Source organism: Mytilus galloprovincialis, chromosome 3 (genome assembly GCF_965363235.1).
Source record: "Mytilus galloprovincialis chromosome 3, xbMytGall1.hap1.1, whole genome shotgun sequence".
In the NCBI taxonomy this organism is placed as follows: domain Eukaryota; kingdom Metazoa; phylum Mollusca; class Bivalvia; order Mytilida; family Mytilidae; genus Mytilus; species Mytilus galloprovincialis.
In genome coordinates, this window is record NC_134840.1 from 71,170,517 (window position 1) to 71,191,572 (window position 21,056).

General features: G+C 32.1%; 1 protein-coding gene across 1 annotated transcript in view; it reads left to right on the forward strand.

The window, feature by feature from the left end:
* The first annotated feature begins 855 nt into the window (after window positions 1-855).
* LOC143068826 (ATP-dependent RNA helicase TDRD9-like) overlaps window positions 856-21,056 on the forward strand; it is a 54,559-nt gene continuing 34,358 nt past the window's right edge. Inside the window, exons 1-17 of the mRNA XM_076243146.1 lie at window positions 856-927; window positions 2,353-2,643; window positions 8,051-8,129; window positions 8,616-8,798; window positions 9,500-9,721; window positions 11,537-11,659; window positions 13,317-13,556; window positions 15,201-15,304; window positions 15,928-15,986; window positions 16,915-16,972; window positions 17,391-17,475; window positions 18,100-18,157; window positions 18,729-18,833; window positions 19,321-19,418; window positions 19,825-19,956; window positions 20,330-20,492; window positions 20,953-21,016. Of these exons, the coding sequence (XP_076099261.1) occupies window positions 2,462-2,643; window positions 8,051-8,129; window positions 8,616-8,798; window positions 9,500-9,721; window positions 11,537-11,659; window positions 13,317-13,556; window positions 15,201-15,304; window positions 15,928-15,986; window positions 16,915-16,972; window positions 17,391-17,475; window positions 18,100-18,157; window positions 18,729-18,833; window positions 19,321-19,418; window positions 19,825-19,956; window positions 20,330-20,492; window positions 20,953-21,016 (1,955 nt within the window). The 5' untranslated portion in view covers window positions 856-927; window positions 2,353-2,461. The remainder of the gene's footprint in view (window positions 928-2,352; window positions 2,644-8,050; window positions 8,130-8,615; window positions 8,799-9,499; window positions 9,722-11,536; window positions 11,660-13,316; window positions 13,557-15,200; window positions 15,305-15,927; window positions 15,987-16,914; window positions 16,973-17,390; window positions 17,476-18,099; window positions 18,158-18,728; window positions 18,834-19,320; window positions 19,419-19,824; window positions 19,957-20,329; window positions 20,493-20,952; window positions 21,017-21,056) is intronic.

Consider the following 21,056-nt stretch of genomic DNA (forward strand, 5'->3'; position numbering starts at 1 on the left):
AATGACAAATGTAACACAATATTTAATCGAGAAAACTAACCGCATAATGTATATACAAAACAATTAACGAAAAACAAATATGATATACAGCAACAAACGAAATCCGCTGAATTACAGGCTCCTGATTTGTGACATACACATATGGAATATGGTGGGGTTAAACATTCAAGTTGAAGCCGAGCCAACCCTTCTCTAACCTGGGACAGTGGTGTAACAATACAACATGAGAAAAAACTAAAAGTATCAGTCGTCAGATCGATACAAAGCAGAGATATATCTAAAAAAAAAAACCCCAGAGTGGACATGGCAGGGTACTTAACATGGGTATACAGATCAAACCATTTATGGAGGAAATTGAAATTTTAGGTGAAAGTTTGAAATCTAAGGAAGTACAAAAAGAATATAATTATATGTGAAAGTGAAACCTCTTTTTTTTTCCCCCATTAAATATATATGAACTCTAGTTTCCCTGCTAAAACAATTAATTTTGCTAATTTTAATTTAAAGTGAATTTTATCTGGCTTTTCAATAAAATAATTGGTAAAATCCAAATTCTGGCAACAACCGTAAATCTTGTGATATTCCGAACGGAATAATCTCAAATACGCGGTGTATCATATCATCAAAAGGCTATTTTTAATCTCCGGTTTCCTGATATTTCAAAAGCGTTCCGACATAGTTCATAATTGATGTATCAACACTCGTATCAATTTTAAACTGGAAAGAAAAACTTTGCATTAATTTCGTAGATTAGACAATTTAAAGACGATCTAATTAAAGATGTAAAAGATTTGGTCTGATTGCCAAGAGACAAGTCTTCGCAATTAATTCTTCAAATTTTAAGAACGGTTTATATAATGTAAAATTTGAACTGCAGAATATTCAGATCTCAGATTCAGACTGTGGTGTGATGATCGGCGTGAAAAGGTATGTTAGTCCGTAATGTGTCTTTAACATACTTTCGACATGTACAGACTGCTTTAAGAATATAATGTTACAGTAAGACATTTCATCAGAGATATGATATTATACGGCAATCTCGAGAATACAAGAAAATGTATATATGTCTCTGATTACACTAAATTGCCAAAAAGAGTGTGAAAAAGATTTATTTTGGTCGACATATTGATATATAATTGCGCTTAGATTGAGAAGTTGAAAGGTACCAATTCTACGTTAACTAAATAAATTTGTTATTTTGTAATCATTTCATTTTACCGTGATGTTTTGAAACAATAAAATGCAATTTATAGGAAAAATGCCACTTCGCTTTTCAATAAAGTTTTTACAGTGTAGTCATAATCAGAACTACATTTGGGGAATACAAATATAGATTTTTTTATATAGAAATATAACTTTGCCGCTGTATATAAAAACATCTTCTAACGTAAAAAATGATGGATGTCGGGGTAAATTAAAGTCAACTAGCAAATTCGCCATGAAGTAAAATATATACATAATCTCATTTCTGGCCATACTGAGCAATTCATTAAATTTTGAATACTACACTTCCATGAAAATGGTACACTCTAAAAGTGCAAATGTGCATTACAATGGTTTTGTAAATGTAAAAATAAACCATCTGACATAGATATAGAGTGTGCCAACCCCTTATTTCTTTTGACTGATCATACTTTCTGTTACTTCATTTACATATTCAACTGGCGAGTTTCTTTGCTTATGATAACATTTTAGCGATGAATGGTCTAAAGATCAAAGGAAACGAACCCGTTACACTGGATCAAATAGATTATAATAAATCCAATTATAACCGCCCAATTTCATATTTTTTTTCACATCCCAATAAATCGCGGGCATTACTTGAGAACATACATTCATTGCAAGTAGTCTAGTTTGTGTTAGGTTTGTAGCTTCTGTGACGATGCAGAGTGTCGACTAGTCCAAATAATTATGACGTCTGGCAAGGCTATTTTAATTTGGACTAAGTGTCGACCATATTTACCTACAAAAAAACATGACTGTGTGTACATCGGTCCTTTCCATGGTGATTCAATAGTTTAACTACCCAGATAGAATTTCACGACAAAGGAAAAAATATCAATAGGGAAATATTTTCCTCCGGATAAAAAATTACAACATCTACTGTGACATTTTTTCCACCGGATCAAATTTCTCCCGGATATAATTTTGCTTTACACTACTACATTATCTTTTATCAGTTTTGTTAGTGTGATCAATTGGTGTGATCAGTGACATATGGTACAAAGTATTGTATGTCTCTGGTGCGACATAATTATATGATGTTATTGGACTGTTGCAAACCACTAATAGTTGGTTAGTACGTTGTCCGTTGTTGCCGTTCTCATTGAGTCAACGCTTTGTTTTCTTTAGATACACCCATAGATGGCGCGCTGAAAGTGAAAGAAGAACAAGATGTGAATGCATCAAAACAAACCTATTAAACTGAACTTTTCTGTTTGAATTATAAATCAAAGTCAGCATGAGTCGTTTAAGGGGCGAAATAACTATTGAGGAAATAGACGATTGGTTTGCGATAGGTGCCAAGTCCGTAAAGAACACAAAATCGGTTCCCAGAACAGCAACAGGAGGAAGATTTTTCAATACAGAAACACAGAGTGCACGTGTTCCACAAGAAAAAGTCTATGTTCCATCATATAATCAGTATGTTGCTTATATATAATGTTGAATTTGAAATAGGCTGTGACTAAACCGTGTGTTCAGGATAGTATGATTTTCTAATTACCAGAATCTCAGATTTACCCCAGTTTGTATTCACCATTTAAATTTAGTCTAAACGGAACAGTGGGTCTCATTGGGGTCTAAGCATGACATGTGAAAGTCAAATTATTGTGCCGTGAAAATGGGAAATGAAGTCTAGCGGGACATGGGAAATTACAAAACAATGAGAATTGCTTACGTACATTTGTACATAGTGTAAGCAGGATATGGGAACCTGACAAAACAGTAAGCAGGATCTGGGATCAGAACCCTCAATGAGACCCCCAAAATATGAGGCCTGTTCATGGTTATTCCAGCCATAATTAAGGAATAAAAATATGTATTTATTAATACCCTAATCAGGCTTGTAATGTTAGCACTGGAAGACTGGTAATTGTCTGCACTGCCACCTTTTCAAGGTAAGAATTGTGTGTGATCGTATGCGGCCTTTTCATTGAATATTATAAAATGTTTTCATTTATGAAGAAGAATTTGAAATGCTTGTGAATGATTCTAGAACACTCCTCAAGTGTTATAAACAAGTCAAAATCACAAATAAATAATTGAGAAAGTTGTATTTCCTTTTTACCAAAAGGTGGATAGTTGGGATCTGTCTAACATGTTTATCTCTGCCACATTCTGTTTGTATGTGCCTGTCCCAAGTCAGGAACCCGTGATTCATTGGTTGTCGTTTGTTGCTGTGTATAATATTTGTTTTTCGTTCAACTTTTGTTGCAAAAGCGATCCATATAAAAAAGAAGATGTGGTATGATTGCCAATGAGACAACTATCCACAAAAGACCAAAATGACACAGACATTAACAACTATAGGTCACCGTACGGCCTTCAACAATGAGCAAATCCATTCTTTTTTCCGACGTTTATACATGTATCGTCATCGTCGTCCCCTAATATTCATTTTGTGAATTCAAAATTTTAATAACTTTCTTAAACTACATGTATCCTGGATTTCTACCAAATTTAGACAGAAGCTTGTTTATAAATGTTTATCATATTTATCATCATAAGATACTGTTCAGAAGTAAATTTTGTAAAAAAAATCCTGTTTATCTCTATTTTACTTATACAAAATGTACATTTTATAAATGGACTTAGTTTTTCTGCCAGTCAACATTACATTCACTCTGTGGTTACTGATTTAATTAATTTTTTTAAAACTTTCTCGAAATAACCTGGATTTTTACCAAACTTGGACAAAGCATAAAATAGCAATCCTATATTCAGAATGACAAATTGATTACCTTTTGTAGTTCATACATTGTAATGCATAAGCTGACCAGCTGATTTATTTACTTTTTTCAAACTGGTAAAGTAGTAAATACATGTATCAGATAGATTCCAGTTCATGCTATGCAATGCTATGAAAAGTGAGGGGGGGGGGCTAGAGGGGGTCTCATCCCGATTTCCCGGCTTTAATATCAGAAAATCCAGAAATCCTGGACATATTTTGTTAAAAATCCTGATCCCGATAAACAAGAAATCACCATTTATTTATAAATAAAGACGTCCTCCACTATTTTAGGTAACGAATAGACACATCTGACACAACTTTTAAAGGAGGCCGTCCTGGTAAACTTTGAAAATTAAACCCTCTGAGTATAATGTTGTTTTTAATCATTTGCTTTCAATTTGTGCATTTTGACCAATATATTTAGTACGTACATTTTAAACACGTCAAGTTGGGGTATTTGTTTTCTTCAAAATTGCAGAATGCCAGAAATATTTTTATATGATATTCGATTATAGAGAAGACTTTGTCTGTGAAATTATATGTGTAGTAAGGCCAAGAAAAAAATACATGTGTTTCAGGTAACATCCCCTAAAAAATTAGGATAGGTAGGAAAGCAAAATAGTTTTTTTCAAATGTTTTTGACTGGTTCATACGGGAGAAAAATTTTGACTTTACAAGTGCTTGTCCATTTTAAGAGTAGAGTTAGTTTATAGGTACTTAAAATTAGGGTAGATATATAAGGGTACCGGAAACACATGTGTTTTCTTTTAGGTCTTACATGATCTTACTCTTATTGAAAATATCCAGATCAAGTCTAACTTTTGGGAAGGGTTGTAAAGACGGAAAAAACCTTTACCACTGTCTTTGGGTATACTGATACTCTAAATCAGAGCGACACTAATACCAAGGAGCTTAGACTATTAACATGAATTTTGGTTAGCATTTCATTCGCGTACAGTGGATATTAAATATGGCACTGGCTACGGTTACTTCAAAAAACGAGCAGAAAATTACAATAAGATCTGGATCTACTCTGTTTCTAGATGCAATTCTGATTAAAGTATAATGAAAATGGCACTTTTATCTGTCCAAGGTACAGTTTTTTGGCAATCCCGTTATATTTCAACATAAAAATCACGATTTCCCATGGCTAAAAACGTGGGTTTCCCGTATCCCAATGTTTTTCTATCCTGAATTCCCGATCTTTAAACAAGGCAATCCCAATTTCCCGTTGCTAAAATCGGCCAATCCCGACGTCCTGAAAATGGTCTCACCCCCCACCCTCAAAAGTGATGAGTAACTTGTAATGAAGCATTTGATTTCAATATTTATCAGTTTATATTGGATTTTGAATTCAAATTGCATATTAATATGGATAAGGTAAATTATAAGTTTGGAAAATTAAAAGGAAGTCCTTTGCACATTCAAAAATAAAGAATAGGGGAAAGTAAAATAAGCAAAACAAGGGAACGTAAACAAACCTCGCAATATCAAGTTTTTCTTTAATTTCTTGCTTATGGTCAGTCCTCTGTGTGGCAATACTGATTTTTGGTATACATTGTATATATAAATATAAAAAAAGACTACAATGTAAATGCAAACGTCAATTATTGACTTCAATGGTTACTGTAATATTATACAGGCCTCTACAATAACTTTTTTTTCAACTTGTCCAGTAGGACAAGTACATACCAAAACTTACCTGTCCGAATGAAATTGTTACTTGTCCAAATGTTTTTTTTACTAAAAATAACCTTTTTACATTTACATTGTCTTAAGTTGATTAAAGGAATAAAACGAATTTAAACAATAGAACAGAATTTGATGTTTTTCTTTTGAAATACTTTTCACAAATATGAGTCAAGAACAACTGAATCTAGTCATGTCACAGGACTTGGGTTCTAGTTTTTATCAATGCTAGTCTCATCAGACACATGAGGCACCATCTGATAGGCCTGTTCACTCATTTGAAATTTGTATCCTATATTTTTCTAAGTTGAAAAAAGTGTAATCCAATACAATCATTCAATAAAAAGAAGATAAGGTCAGATTGCCAATGAGACAACTCGCAGCAAGAGACCAAATGGCACAGAAATTTACAACTATAGGTCACTATATTGCAAGTATTGTTTTTTTATACTTATGATCAAATATGATTTTGTGAATTTTTATGGTAAATAAAAAAAATTGTGAAAAAATTACTGGTATGGTATGTATTATAAGGAACAGAATAAGGTAGCAAAATGAGGTACTGATTTGTTTTGGTCCCGAAATGTCTCCTGCCTTGCCAAACTGTCTATGACTCATGTCTACTAAATATGTCTCCTACGGTGCTAAACTGTCTATTAAACAACGAACTGTCCTGTAAAGTTACCTTATCTACAAAGCGCATCATTGATTCGGATCAGTTAGATTGGTTTCCGAGAATACTTTTTAGTATACCTTTTACCTTTTAAAATGTACCTGACAAAGAACCAGTTAAAAATTATTGATTGCAAGTAGGAAAAGAAGAAGAAACGGTTTTGTATTTGAATAAACAGAATACAGACACATATCAAATTAATATTTGTTTTCTTGTATTTTTTTGTTTATATTACTTTGTTCATTAAAGTTGGATTATTAAAATTTATTTTCTGCAAAATAATTGAACTTGTCCCGATGGACAAGCTTGATACAGCTTTTACTTGTCCGACCTTTTTTCCCTCTGGTACCGGACAATCGGACAAGCGTTATTGTCGAGGCCTGTTATAAGAAGTAGAGAGTCCCTTTATGAATTATTTGTCTGACCCAAGTGAAAATATAAGAATTAAAGTAAACACTTTTTTATCATTGATAAAAGTTCGATTTTAATGTTTAAAAAGTTCATTCATATACATGTATATAATGTCCTGTCATCTTTAACCAGAAAGCAAATCATAGAAAAACCAAATTATGAGTGTACATATAACATTGTACAACATCCAATGGAATTTGAAAGTTTATTAGTATAGACATTGTGGGGTGTTCAGTGCAATTTTGTATGGTACAAATGTACATGGGTTGTATAGTCATTGTTATTTAAATTCGCTCAGACTGTAATCGTTGAACAAAGTTTGAAATCCAATCCTTAATTAACACACTTGGTCATGTTATAACAATACTACATGTACAAAAATGTACCAGCTGTTAGACATATTTATGAGCTGCAGGCCTAATATTACATGTAACATGGGAAACATATCTGCATATCATGTTATTGAGAGAAAACTAATTAATAAATTAAATAAGAAGAAACTGTTTCAAACTTAATTTAAACAATATACTCAAAAGTGATCATAAAATGAAAAACAAGATTAAGAATGTGCAGGCAAGAACAATGTTAAAAAAATATGAAATTGTGACTTCCAGTAATAATTTTATCAGCTAGGCATCACAAAAATCACAAGGCAGCATTGATTAAATTCACAGAAAATTGTGTGAAATTATTTTTTTACACTTATTTTAAACAAAATCATGAATGCTAGCTATAGGGTGATAATAAAGCTTTTGTCACATGAATATATATAAATATATGTTACAGTGAATTTGTATAATCAGGGATTATGTAGAATCACTGACTAGTTTAGAGATTCTATATAATCACTAAAATTTTCAGGGATTATGTAAATTCACTGTAACATATATATGTATATTGTGTAATGAGGAATGTGGTTATTGACTTCTCCAGAAATTTTCTAGGTTTTGTATCCCTGTAAAAATCTTCCTTTTCCAAAGGATCTTATAAGCAATAGGGAATCTTGAGTTGCCAACACAAATTTGTTGCATTTCAACTACATTTGTAGTTAGGGTACACAAAAAAAAAACTAATTCTTATTTGGATTTTAGTAGAACCACTTATGATAAGTCAATGATATTTGGTATGAAGTTATATACATTTTTGTAAGTATTAGCAATCCTGTGGAGGTTATTTGACCCTGCCACTTAAGTTATTGTTCATTGACTTTGAATGTGTTAGCATAGATTACTTGTTAACTTTCATCATTTGCATTTTACTGTCAATATTACAAAAAGCATGACATGTCTTTTATCTACAGTTTATTTCTATGATTATATTTTCAGACCAAGTTACAATGCTACAGCCTACGCAGAAGCTTACAAGATTGAAGAAGAGCAGGACCTATTTAATAGCCAGTCACAAGTGAGCTTACAGTATATACTACTCTATTGGTCAAGATTTAAAAGCATCGACTCATTCAAACCCACATATCATTAATTAAAACAAGACATTGCTATTGTGGGAATTTCTCGCTGCATTGAAGACCTATTGGTGGCCTTCTGCTGTTGTCTGTTCCATGGTCGGGTTGTTGTCTGTTCCATGGTCAGGTTGTTGTCTCTTTTGACACATTCCCCATTTCCATTCTCAATTTTATATATTGACTTGAGATGCCATATCCCTACTTACCCACAAAGTATCTGTCTACTCAAAATCTTTTACTGTCCTGATGTGATTTTTTTTTAAATCAGATAGCAGATAGGCATGAAGAAAAAATAAAATGCCTACCTAAAAGTACCTTCCCACTGTCTCCATCTTTGGATAGGGTTTTAGTAAACCAAAATATTTGTGGTCTAAGGTCATGTTTTATATTTTAAGTATGTTTTCATCTTTGTATTGTCATGATTGTAGACAAATAATGATTTTGCTGGACTTAGTGGTAAAATGGAGCATCTTGACCTTGAGTCCATAGTATCAGGATCTGTGGCAGTGCCTGATGATTTAGTCCCAGAAAATGCCACAGATGTCTATAACAGTTACAACTTTGACCATAGATATGATCAGAAGCTACCAATTACACAGTACAGGGATCAGGTAAGTGTAAAATGGCTACTGTTAATCAAACATTGTCTTTAACACAAACACCAAAAGGTACTAATACACAATTCAGAAATAGATGTGTATATTTACATGTATTTTTGTAAATCATTGATTACTAGTAAAACTATGAGACTTAATAATGCGATTGCAAGAATTCTGGGAGGGAAAATATAGCTGAAATAACGAATGAAAGTTATTATTTTGGTAATCTGGTACTGTCATATTTTGGCTTAAATAAAAATGCATAGCAATGATTTCTAAATTTACCCTAAGCACAATACAGGGGCCAGGTTGTGTAATACTTGGTAACCAATAATCAGAAGGAAAAAACAACATTCATACAGAGTAAGAGAACAGGTAAGTAGGACATTGCTATTGTTGAGTTGTCTGGTACATAGTATAGGGACCATTTGAATGTGGCATGTTTACTTAAAAGTTGCTGATTACAAAGTAGAGAGACCAGATAAGTAAGGCTTTGTTTCTGTTGATCAGAAGTTGCCCACAATGCATAAATGAACCATGTAAAAAGGACTTGAACTAATTACACAAACTTTTGAAAAGATTAATCCAGCTAGAAGTCAATTATATTTCTCATAAGATGTTGAGCACAAAGGTTAAAGTATGTAACTGATTTTATAGACACAATGTAAGTTAAAAATAATGTTGACTTCTACATCTATTTTATTTTCTTATAGGTGTTGGCCACAATTGAAAGTAACCAAGTGACAGTTATTCAGGGGTCAACAGGATCAGGAAAGACAACTCAGGTCCCACAGTATATACTAGACCACTATGCTAGCATGGGGAAATACTGTAATATTATAGTCACCCAGCCTCGTAGAATAGCTGCTATGAGTATTGCCAGGAGAGTTTGTAGTGAGAGGAACTGGGATGTTGGAACCATATGTGGTTATCAAGTATGTAGAACTTGGCTTTTATAAGAAACTGCTTAATTATGTTATACAAATTGGGGCAGATCCAGCCATTTTTATACGCCCGTAAAAATTTTGATGGGACGTATTATGGTATACAAATGACAGGCGTCCTTCTGTCTGTCTTTCTATCTGTCCATCTGTCCGGCGTCCACATGTCGCAACGTAACTTGAGAACCGTTTATCCAAATTTCATGAAACTTAAAATAGTTGTTCCTTATGGTAGTCAAACGATCTGTATACTTTTTGGTGAAAATAGGATTTAAACTTTTTGAGTTACGGGACTTAAAAACTAAAACAGGCGGGTGTATTTTTCACATATTGCGCTGTATCTCAAAAATTGTTTCTGATTATTGCTTTAAACTTCACACACTTCTTAATTATATTAATCCAGAGATTTGTATACTTTTTGGTTAAAAATTGAAAATGATGATGATGATGATGATTGAAAATTTTATTTTAGAGTTATTGAGTTCTTTGTAAAAAAAAAAAGGGGGGGTTCACATGTCGCACCATATCTCATAAACTATTTATGATTATCGCTTAAAACTTTACACACTTCATAGTCATATTGATCTGAAGATCTGTATACTTTTTGGTGATGATTCAAAATTTTATTTTGATGTTATTGAGGGCTTTGTAAAAAGGGGGGTGGGGTTGTTCACATGTTGCATGGTATCTTAAAAACCATTAATGACTATTGCTTAAAACTTTACACTCTTCTTAGTTATATGAATCTTAAGATCTGTATACTTTTTGGTGATAATTCAAAATTTTATTTTAGAGTTATTGTGTTTTTTGTAAAAAAAATAATTCACATGTCGTGCCGTATCTCAGAAACTATTTATGATTATTGCATAAAACTTCTCACACAAGACAAAGGGTGTATTATGCACTTATGGCGCAGCTGTTTATTAAAGGGGGTGGGGGTTATAACTGTATGTTCTTATTCAAAAGCATTGATCTTCAAATAAAAAGGGGGGTTCCAACCCCTGAATTCCCCCTGGATCCGCCACTGCATTTTATAATTTATAATTGAAAAAGAGAAAACATTTGATGAAGTATTAATTATTTAGTTCTGCAGAATCAAATGAACAAATGTTGGGTTGTGTCACTTTCATTGTTTTTGAGTTATGTCCTTTAACAAATGGGAAAATTGCTGAATTTGTGGTTTCCTCACTTAACTTTGCCTCAACCAAATTTTTCGAAACTTATACACAATACTTAATACCATTAGAAGTTCAAATTTAGGTGACGTAACTTTCTGTTTTTGAGTTATGTACTTTTATAAATGGATAATTTACTGTCAGAATTTGTGATTTCCACTCTAACATTACTTCTTCTAAACCAAATGTTATGAAATTTGATTTTCACTACCTAAATCAGATCCCGTTTGAATTAAGGTAGCGCAGTCTTCACCAAAAACTTTTTCAACTACTAGTCCGAAGACCAATATTCTGACATTTTTCTTATCTGGCCAGACAAAATTTTGCAATAACTTACTAGTCCGAATGAAATTTTACAAGTCTGGGGCATCGGACTAGTGGCTAACCGTGCAGACTGGTAGTGTCATTTCCACTCTTCTGCAGCCCCTTTATAAATGGAAAAACTGCTGAACCTGCCATATATTTACAAGTGTGGGGGGGGGGGGGGGGGGGGGGGCAGGGCATCTGCGTCCCATGACACATTTTTCTTCCATTTCAGGTCTATTTTTATTGTGATATGTGTGATATATTTTTTTTAACAATAATCATAAGCTTGGTGTAAGTTGTAAAAATTATTTCTTAACTGTTATTTTAGGTTGGTATGGACAGGACTGCTAATGAAGATACACGTTTACTGTATGTGACAACTGGAGTTCTTTTACGTAAACTTATCAAAACAAAAAATATGTTACAGTTTACACATGTCATACTAGATGAGGTAAGCATGCAGGTTTTAAGTTGGTACATAACATTACAGGGAGATAACTCTTATGTTACAGTTTACACATGTCATACTAGATGAGGTAAGCATGCAGGTTTTAAGGTGGTACATAACATTACAGGGAGATAACTCTTATGTTACAGTTTACACATGTCGTACTAGATGAGGTAAGCATGCAGGTTTTAAGGTGGTACATAACATTACAGGGAGATAACTCTTATGTTACAGTTTACACATGTCATACTAGATGAGGTAAGCATGCAGGTTTTAAGGTGGTACATAACATTACAGGGAGATAACTCTTATGTTACAGTTTACACATGTCATACTAGATGAGGTAAGCATGCAGGTTTTAAGGTGGTACATAACATTACAGGGAGATAACTCTTATGTTACAGTTTACACATGTCATACTAGATGAGGTAAGCATGCAGGTTTTAAGGTGGTACATAACATTACAGGGAGATAACTCTTATGTTACAGTTTACACATGTCATACTAGATGAGGTAAGCATGCAGGTTTTAAGGTGGTACATAACATTACAGGGAGATAACTCTTATGTTACAGTTTACACATGTCATACTAGATGAGGTAAGCATGCAGGTTTTAAGGTGGTACATAACATTACAGGGAGATAACTCTTATTTTACAGTTTACACATGTCGTACTAGATGAGGTAAGCATGCAGGTTTTAAGGTGGTACATAACATTACAGGGAGATAACTCTGTAAAAATCAGCTGTACGTTTAATCATGTTCTATTGTTAAAGAAATATTAAGCTCCTCAGTGATCAAAATTAGTGTAAGTCAAACTGCTATATATCCAGCAAAATTTTTCCGATATAGTTTGATAATTTAATTTTGGATGTAACACATCTTCTGATTGACTGACGTCGTTTTGTTTATCATCCCATAGACATAATTTTGTCAGGTGACCATGACGTCATCAACATTTTTTCATGATTTACTCAGGTTAAAATGGAATGAAGAATTAAATTATAAGAAATAACTATAATATTTTTTCTGCCTATTCAAAATAACATAAAGAATGTGGTGCACACTTTAAATAACCCACGTAGGTTATTCAGTGTGCACCACATTTTTTATGTTATTTCTTCATAGACAGAAAAAATATTACAGTCATTCCTTAATTGTTAAATTTTTGGAAATTTTTATATTATTGTCGAAAGTTCAAAGTTTTATGAAAATAAAACTAGCCAAATTAATTTTTGTCAAGGTGTTTGGTACCATATGAATGAAATTTAAGACAATGAATTTAAAGATGAAGATATTAGTGCTTGGAAAAGTATAAGATCAATTTCAAAATCTTTTAATGAATAGATATTGAACAACAGATTTTATCTATGATATAATAATATTGGCATTGCCGCAAAAGAAATTGCTGGGAAGTTTACAAAATGTGAAAGTCATCCATGCATGAAAGAGTTAGATAATAAATGATATAATCAAATTATGTTATTGTTAATGTTAAACTAGATATTGGTAGCGAAATTGCAGTACAATTGGGCAAGAGTTAAATTTTGCGGGCCCAAATAATTCTAACTTTGTAAGGATTAAGAAGAGTTTTGTCTTAATGAAATGTTCTCTTCCTTTAGTAGTATAGGTTTCTGTAATTTTTCTGTTATTCTCTTAGGTTCACGAGCGAGATCAAGAAACAGACTTCTCATTGTTGATTGTCAGAAAGTTATTGAGGTCAAATTCTCGTCATGTCAAGGTTGTGATGATGTCTGCTACATTTGACTCTGACATGTTTGGCCAGTACTTTGCAGTACCCATAAGAGATAGGTTAGAACCAGCACCTGTTGTCTGCGTTGAAGGAAAGGCTTACAATGTATCAGAATATTACGCTGATGATCTTACTCAGCTGGGAGAGGTAGGTCTGGCTTTAATTCACCATTTCTGAATCTAATGCATTTTGAGTAATATCATCAAAATGTTGTGATTGGTTAAAAACAACATAAACAATGGAAATTCTACTGATGATTTAACATTGTTTTCCTTTTGGTGTATGAACAATGAGATTCGAAAAAAAAGGTAAATTCCCAGAAACAAAGATGATGTAATTATGGTTCATTATAATACCACAGATAAGGCCAATTAAAATTAATTGATAGATTTTCATCCCCGCCCGCCCCTCTGATATCGTCCCGCCCCGATTTTTTTTATTTTGCAAAATTTACGATTTCCGGATTTTGTTCATTTCCGTTAACGGTAACCGTCAATAATTTCGTTTCATTCGAACTTCCTGTTTATAAAATTTCGGTTTTCATATTTCTTGTTTCGAGTACTTTAAAACGATTATGTTGACAAAATCTGCTGCTCAATGATGACAGTGTCATCTACGGAGAATATAGAAAGATTACCAGAAGGGCATGACATATTCGGGTTACGAGTATTAAATACGCTGTGTCCAACGCAAATCGCGGTATGTCACAAATTGGAAATTTCTTTCATCAGAAAATTGTGGATTTATTAAATAATACATTGACTTTGTGTAAGCAAATTGGGGTGTGAATGATGTCCAAAGTGCAAGAATCGTGGAACAAATTGGTAGAAAAAAAAGAGTTCAAAAAGTCGGCAAACATACACATTGTGTACTAGAAAACCCTTAGATTTACCTATGGCTATTGTTTTTGTTTAAAAACACAAAATACCATTTACAATGTAATTATATATGCATCACTTCTTGCATAACTTGAGAATCTTAAAAGCGCCAATTTTACTATTCCTGGCAACACTTGTTTGAGTGTTCATTTCATTCATAATGCTTGTGCTGCATACCATTGCATTTGCATAAGTTTATGGGGACTACAAACCATCGCTTAGAGAGCAAAATAAATTTGGAGTTGATAGTCAAATGAATAGAGAATTTCTTCATGGTTTTACTGTTTGCTGAAAATATGTTTCTAAAGTAACAATTGCATGTAGAACAGTCCGCGTTGCAAATCAGAGATGTTTATTCAAGAATTATGTACGATTCTTTATACATGTTTAAACATTTACATGGTATAAGCTAAATTTTGTAATAATAACACTTGCATATATATGAAGTTCATGCCACAAGAAGGCTTCAAATTGAATAAAATTTAAAAAATTAAATCCTCCCACCCGCCCCATTTTTTTTCAAAACTTTGGATGAAAATCTACTAATTAATTTTAGTTGGCCTAAGGCTCAATAAGAGGGTATATTTATATCATTTGGGAATTACTAACCCCTTTTTTTCTGCATTGCTATTATAGACCATCAAAACTAGACAAGGATTTCTCAAAACAAAAAACAAAAAAACTACGCTAAGAATTTAAACCAAAAAAAATCAAATTAGAAATTTGTGAAGAAAAATGTCCAGCATACATAATCAAAATTCTACAAGAAAACTATGTTAAACAAGAATTTTTAATATATTGAGAAATTTGTATTGAACTCTCTTGTAGCTCATGCATAGAGGACAGTTATTAAACATTGTAAGCTTCATATTTCATATGTTTATGAAATTTATCATTCAATTTTTTACCTTAGATACCCCCATTAGATGAAACAAGACCAGAAATATCAGAGCTGGCATACATTCTGGCATGCAGACTTATACAGGAGTTCGATAATCTGGACATTAAAAAGCAAGGGTAGGTCAAAACTTTCATGGTAGGTTTTTGATGACCTCATGTATGACAACTGATAGAAGATACATATTTAAAATGAGACATCTCTATGAGTTTGTGATTACAATATAAAAATATGGAGATTTTGTATGATTGCCATTTAGACAACTGTCCACCAAGGTTTAAATAAAGTAGATGTAAGCATTTAAAGGTAACCATACAGCCTTCAACGATGAGAAACTTCATACCATATAGACACCTATAAAAGGCCCCAACATGAAAATTTGAAACTATTCACTTGAGAAAACTAACAGCCTAATTCTTAACAAAACATTATAAAAGAACAGAAATGATAAAAGTGAACCAACCAGGACCACTGAACTAGATATGGACTTTGGACAGGCACACAAGGTCATTTGTGATTTAGAGGTCAACATGTCTATGTAAAACTGCAATACATTTTTTCTTGTTTTTGTATGTGACTGTTTGAAAATTGCCAATATGATGGTATTTTCTTGATTGAGCCTTAATTTTATAAGAATAGAAGAGTCGTAAACAAATATATTTCCCTGTATAATATATAATTTTTCATGTCTGCATCGATTTAATCTTGATTGTTATTTTCTATTGCTATATTTTCCTTTCAGAATAGTTAAAGGAAATAAGTTTGCTCCCTACAGAGGTACAGTGTTAGTGTTCTTACCTGGTAAGTAGAATTAATAGGATAATAATGTGATATATAGCTTGCACTTCTGTAAATATAGACAATTCAATTTCTAATAGGAACATCCTTTAGGGCTAAAACTGTGCCACTTTAACTATGAAGTTTCATAATAAATTTATATCCTAGGCTGGAAATTAAATTTAATATACACTACTATTTTATTCAAAGGTCAAAACATAGGGCTGTGTGGCATATTTTCTACATTTATATGCCCTGACTTTTAAGAGTTTAAACTGATACTGAAATTCTGTACTACTCTGTCCCTTCACTTTGAGTCTTCCTTGGAATTCAATTTTCGGCGCTACCATGTCTTATTATACTGTTAACATTCCCAAGTTGTGTCTATGAAATGACACATAGAAATCATATTTGGGAACCAGTATGTATAAACAAAACAAAATATCTATGAATATTTTAGATCTCCCCAAAAGAGGTGTGGTTTGTGTAATAGCTGTATTTACAAACTTCAACCTATTGGAATTATGATTACATAGTCTGTAGATTTTTCTGAAGAGAAAAAATACTCTCCTACTGTTTGTTCCACAATATATATCTGTTTAGGCCTTCTGAAATACTCTGGACATTTTCTGGAGACAGTGAATTTGAAATTTTGATAACAGTTAAAAATAAAACCTACCAGTTTCATAGCGAAAAAAACCCACAATTATTAGTACAAACACAGTAATAGAATGCTGTTACTAGAAACAAAAGCTATGCTTACAATTTTAATGAATTAAGGATTTTTCAGATTTACGATATATATCAGTGTTTGTAAGTTGATAATTATAATGTATCTTAAGTGTTTTGGAAAATCATAAAAATTGCATATAAAACAGACATTTTACATCTATTAAGTTCAGTACCTATAAGTCCATTCATTTACATTTTTTTGTGATATTGTTTATCTCAGGTTATGCTGAAATAGAAAATATGCAGAAACTACTGAAACAGGTTGAAGATATCCATAAGTAAGTTTATCTACCTTGATTAGCATAGACAGATATATTCTATCATTGCATCAAGTGTGATACGATAATTTTGCACTGTTGAGAGTTAAACTTTCAAATTTTAAACTAGAGGCTTACAGAGGAAACTAGGAAAATGAGACGTTATAGTCGAATTTTGACCAATAGCAATCTGAGATCAACTGAACCACTACTTTTTATAAATAAAGATAATCAACAGGTCAGAAATGTATAAATCGAGTAAAAATTAGAGAAATATATTTATATAACTAAGCTTACATCTTAGAAACTATATCTGTGGAAAAAGTTCTGTGATTTTAGATGGGTACTCCTATTCAGCCTTTTATGCATACATATTGAAATATAGTTCTATAGCAATTATACAAATCACACATAAATAATATTACTTTTGTATTTTCAGTCTTGTCATATACCCACTGCATTCGTCAATTACTTTAGAGGAACAGTCTAGAGTATTCAGAATGCCAGAAGAAGGAGAAAGAAAGGTATAAAGATGTTGTCTAAGAAATTATTGTAGGAATTGATATATTATAAAAGGGATTAGAACATTTTATTATAAATCTTTGATGCAACAAGTAAGATTCATATATAGATACCCTCCTTCCTTTTGAGATACATCAGTTTTATGCTTTTAATAGAGTCTTAAGACAGGAAATTGCCAGTGGGATTCCAAGTTCTTTTAGAATTGTGCATAGATTCTTGTCGTTGCAGTCACATTGTCATTTTAAGTTTTTGTATTCTTAAATGATAGGGGCCTCGGTGGCCGAGTGGTCTAAGTAGTTACTACTGTAATAACTAGTCAGTAAACACTGAGTTTGTGAGTTCGAATCCCCCTCGTACTGGTGCACTCTACTCCAATCTTAATTGACTAGGATTGTCAGTTTTCCTATCAAAGGTCAGTGGTTTTCTCCGGTGGTTTTCTCCAGTGGCTTTCTCCACCAATAAAAACTGGACGCATTGTTTAAAAGTGGTGTTAAAACACCAAAAATCAATAAATCAATTTTAAATGATAAAATGATTAGTTACCAAATATTCTGTAAAAATGGACGGTAGAATATACTTTGTCCAAATAAGTAACTGACATAATGTTTTTATGTTTTCCATTTCAGATTATTTTATCTACAAACATTGCGGAAAGTTCCATCACAGTTCCTGATATTAAATATGGTAAGTAGCTAATGAAAATTATAGATATACATCACATGATGAAATTTAAAGAAATATGATATTTTATGCTTTACACTTACATGACATAGTTAAATACATTAACAGTATGAAGGTTGATATCCCGTTTTAAGGTAGAAAGGTTTGAATAACATTAATATTTGATAATCTTTATTTGGTAGTCTTTTTCACCAAACAAGTTTTAAAGTTACTTTCAGTTGTAAAGCCATATCATTTTGTGGTAGTGTAATTTGAATATTTTGTTAATATGACCACAGTCAAAAATTTCTAAAGATTTACAGTGTAGTTCTTTGAAAAATAAAATACATGTATGAAACTATGCATTCTTTATTATTTGTTGGATACTAATTTTTGCAGATTTTGTGGGAACAGAGAACAACAAATTTAAATGTTCATTGAATTACAAATGCTCTAAAGGAATGTATGCAGACTTTGCTAAAGCCATAAATTAACATCCATAAAAATCCAGTAAAATTGGTACCCACGAAAAAAAAATGAATCCAGTCTATTGTATTATCTTGTCACTTGATTAACAGTTTTACATGTTTTTCAGTGATTGACTTTTGTCTGACAAAGAGCTTAGTAAGTGATCCAGATACAAACTATACCAGTCTACAATTGGAATGGGCTTCTAGAGCTAACTGTACCCAGAGAAAAGGTAAACCGGTAACAAGTCTATCACAAAAACTCCATGTTGAATATGTATCATAGTCAAAATAGCCTATTTTGAACAGGGATGTATTTCTTTCTGATTTGAACAGATTGTTTCTTTAATGTAAGATTAATGTTAAAAGTAGACATTTTCATTGCTAGAATGGTAAAAGCGTCCTTGGTTTCCTGTTTTAAATATAAAATATAAACTTGAGCCACATCATAAGACACCAGTTTTTTGTACCAATTATTTGATACACATATTTTAGTCCCCAACCCAATGTATTGCTGGAGACATATGGAAACCAGCTGATGGTCAGAACTTTTTTTTTTTTATTATCTTTTAACTAATATGTAGCCAAGTTTTATTAACGGAATACCAATAAAACAAAAAACATTTTTTTAAATTTAATTAATAGAGAGAACCAAAGAGACTCTAGGAAAATAATTTTACAGCGATTTTTTTTGCACTTATAATAATATATTATTTTCAGGAAGAGCTGGTCGAGTGTCAGATGGTAGAGTATACAGAATGATAACAAGATTTTTCTGGGAGACTTACATACCAGATTATGGAATACCAGAGATGCAGGTACTCAAAAATTTCTATTAAATGACCAAGAATTTTAAAAATTGATATGGATCTAACATTGATGATAATATAGATAAATCTAGGCATTAAGCCACCAACAACATTATACAGAATCTGTAATAAGTTTTGAGAAAAGGTTTAATGTACTTAATTATAAAGATTATTTTATAAATGCCTGAAATATTTGCAACTGAACATAAGGAGTTGTGGCATGATTTCCAATGAGACTATTATCAACCAGATCCTGATGATGTGAACAACTGCAGTATAGCACAAAAACAATTAACTTGATCCAACTATTTTAAAAGATTTACTGAAAATAACTGTTTATTTTGGACACAAAGTATTAAACAAAATATATTATTCTATACCCCATTTGACTAAGTAATGCTTTCTTTTACTTCAGAGATGTCCTTTGGAGCAGTTGATATTACAAGTGAAGCTGTTGGATCTTGGTCAGCCTAAGGCTATATTGGCTTTAGCTCTGACACCACCAAACCTCAATGACATTGAGAAAACCATACTTCTATTGAAAGAGGTAAGTAGTTTTGAATTACCTGAAGAATTTCTTCAAAAATAGATGGATAAAGAATCATTCTATAGTTTAGTGATAAATCGTGTCAGAACCTTTGATTTCCAAAAGAAGTTAAAAAGAGATAGCGGGCATGCATACTCTAGAATAGATTCATAGTTTGATAAAAAAAAGAATTACTTAAAATTCAGCAGAATTTTACTTATAGTTCATGGCCAGTTGGAGAGGGACTTTTATAATCACAATTATTTAAAGTAGAATTTGAATAATTTTGTTGTCCATTTTCACATTCAGATGACATTATTGAGATATTATATTATATTAACACACAAACCTATGTTATATTTTTATAATTTAAATGAATTTAATCTGTATTTAGGTTGGTGCATTATCCGCCCCATCTACAGGTGTTAAGAACCCATATGATGGTCAGCTGACATTTGTAGGGCGTGTCTTAGCAGAACTTCCTGTTGACATACGAATTGGTAAACTCTTGATGTTAGGTCATGTGTTCGGACTACTGGAAGAATGCTTGATCATTGGTTAGTTTATGTATCAAGAATATATTTGATATTCCACACTCAGTCACCAGAGTCAATAGTAAATATTCTAACGGCTTAAATTTTTACAAGAAATAAAATGCAAAGATCTTGAATAAGAATTTTGTTATTTTGATCATAATTATACCACATGTCACAGAATAGGCGGTATAATGTAATCACCTTGTTGTTCAATATGACACTTTATTCATCTTTGACTTTGTTACATATCTCTAAGCTGCTTTTGTATTCATAAAGAAGGATCAATGATTTGATAAAATTGAACTGAGTTATCAATTTTCAGATTTGCCAGACTGTCATGATACTTTGAGTTTTAATAAAACACCAAAAGAATAAAGTTAGTGATCATTAAAGCAAGTAAAGGTAAAATATGCACATCAGCACAAACAACTTGTGTCTGGATAAATTGACCATCATTTTATAAACAGTTATTCCTTTGTAGGTGCAGCTCTGTCTCTAAAGTCTTTGTTTTCCAAGCCATTCAGGGAACATCTGAATTCTTTCAAGTAAGTTCACAATTCCATTCATCATTTCAGAGAAGCATAA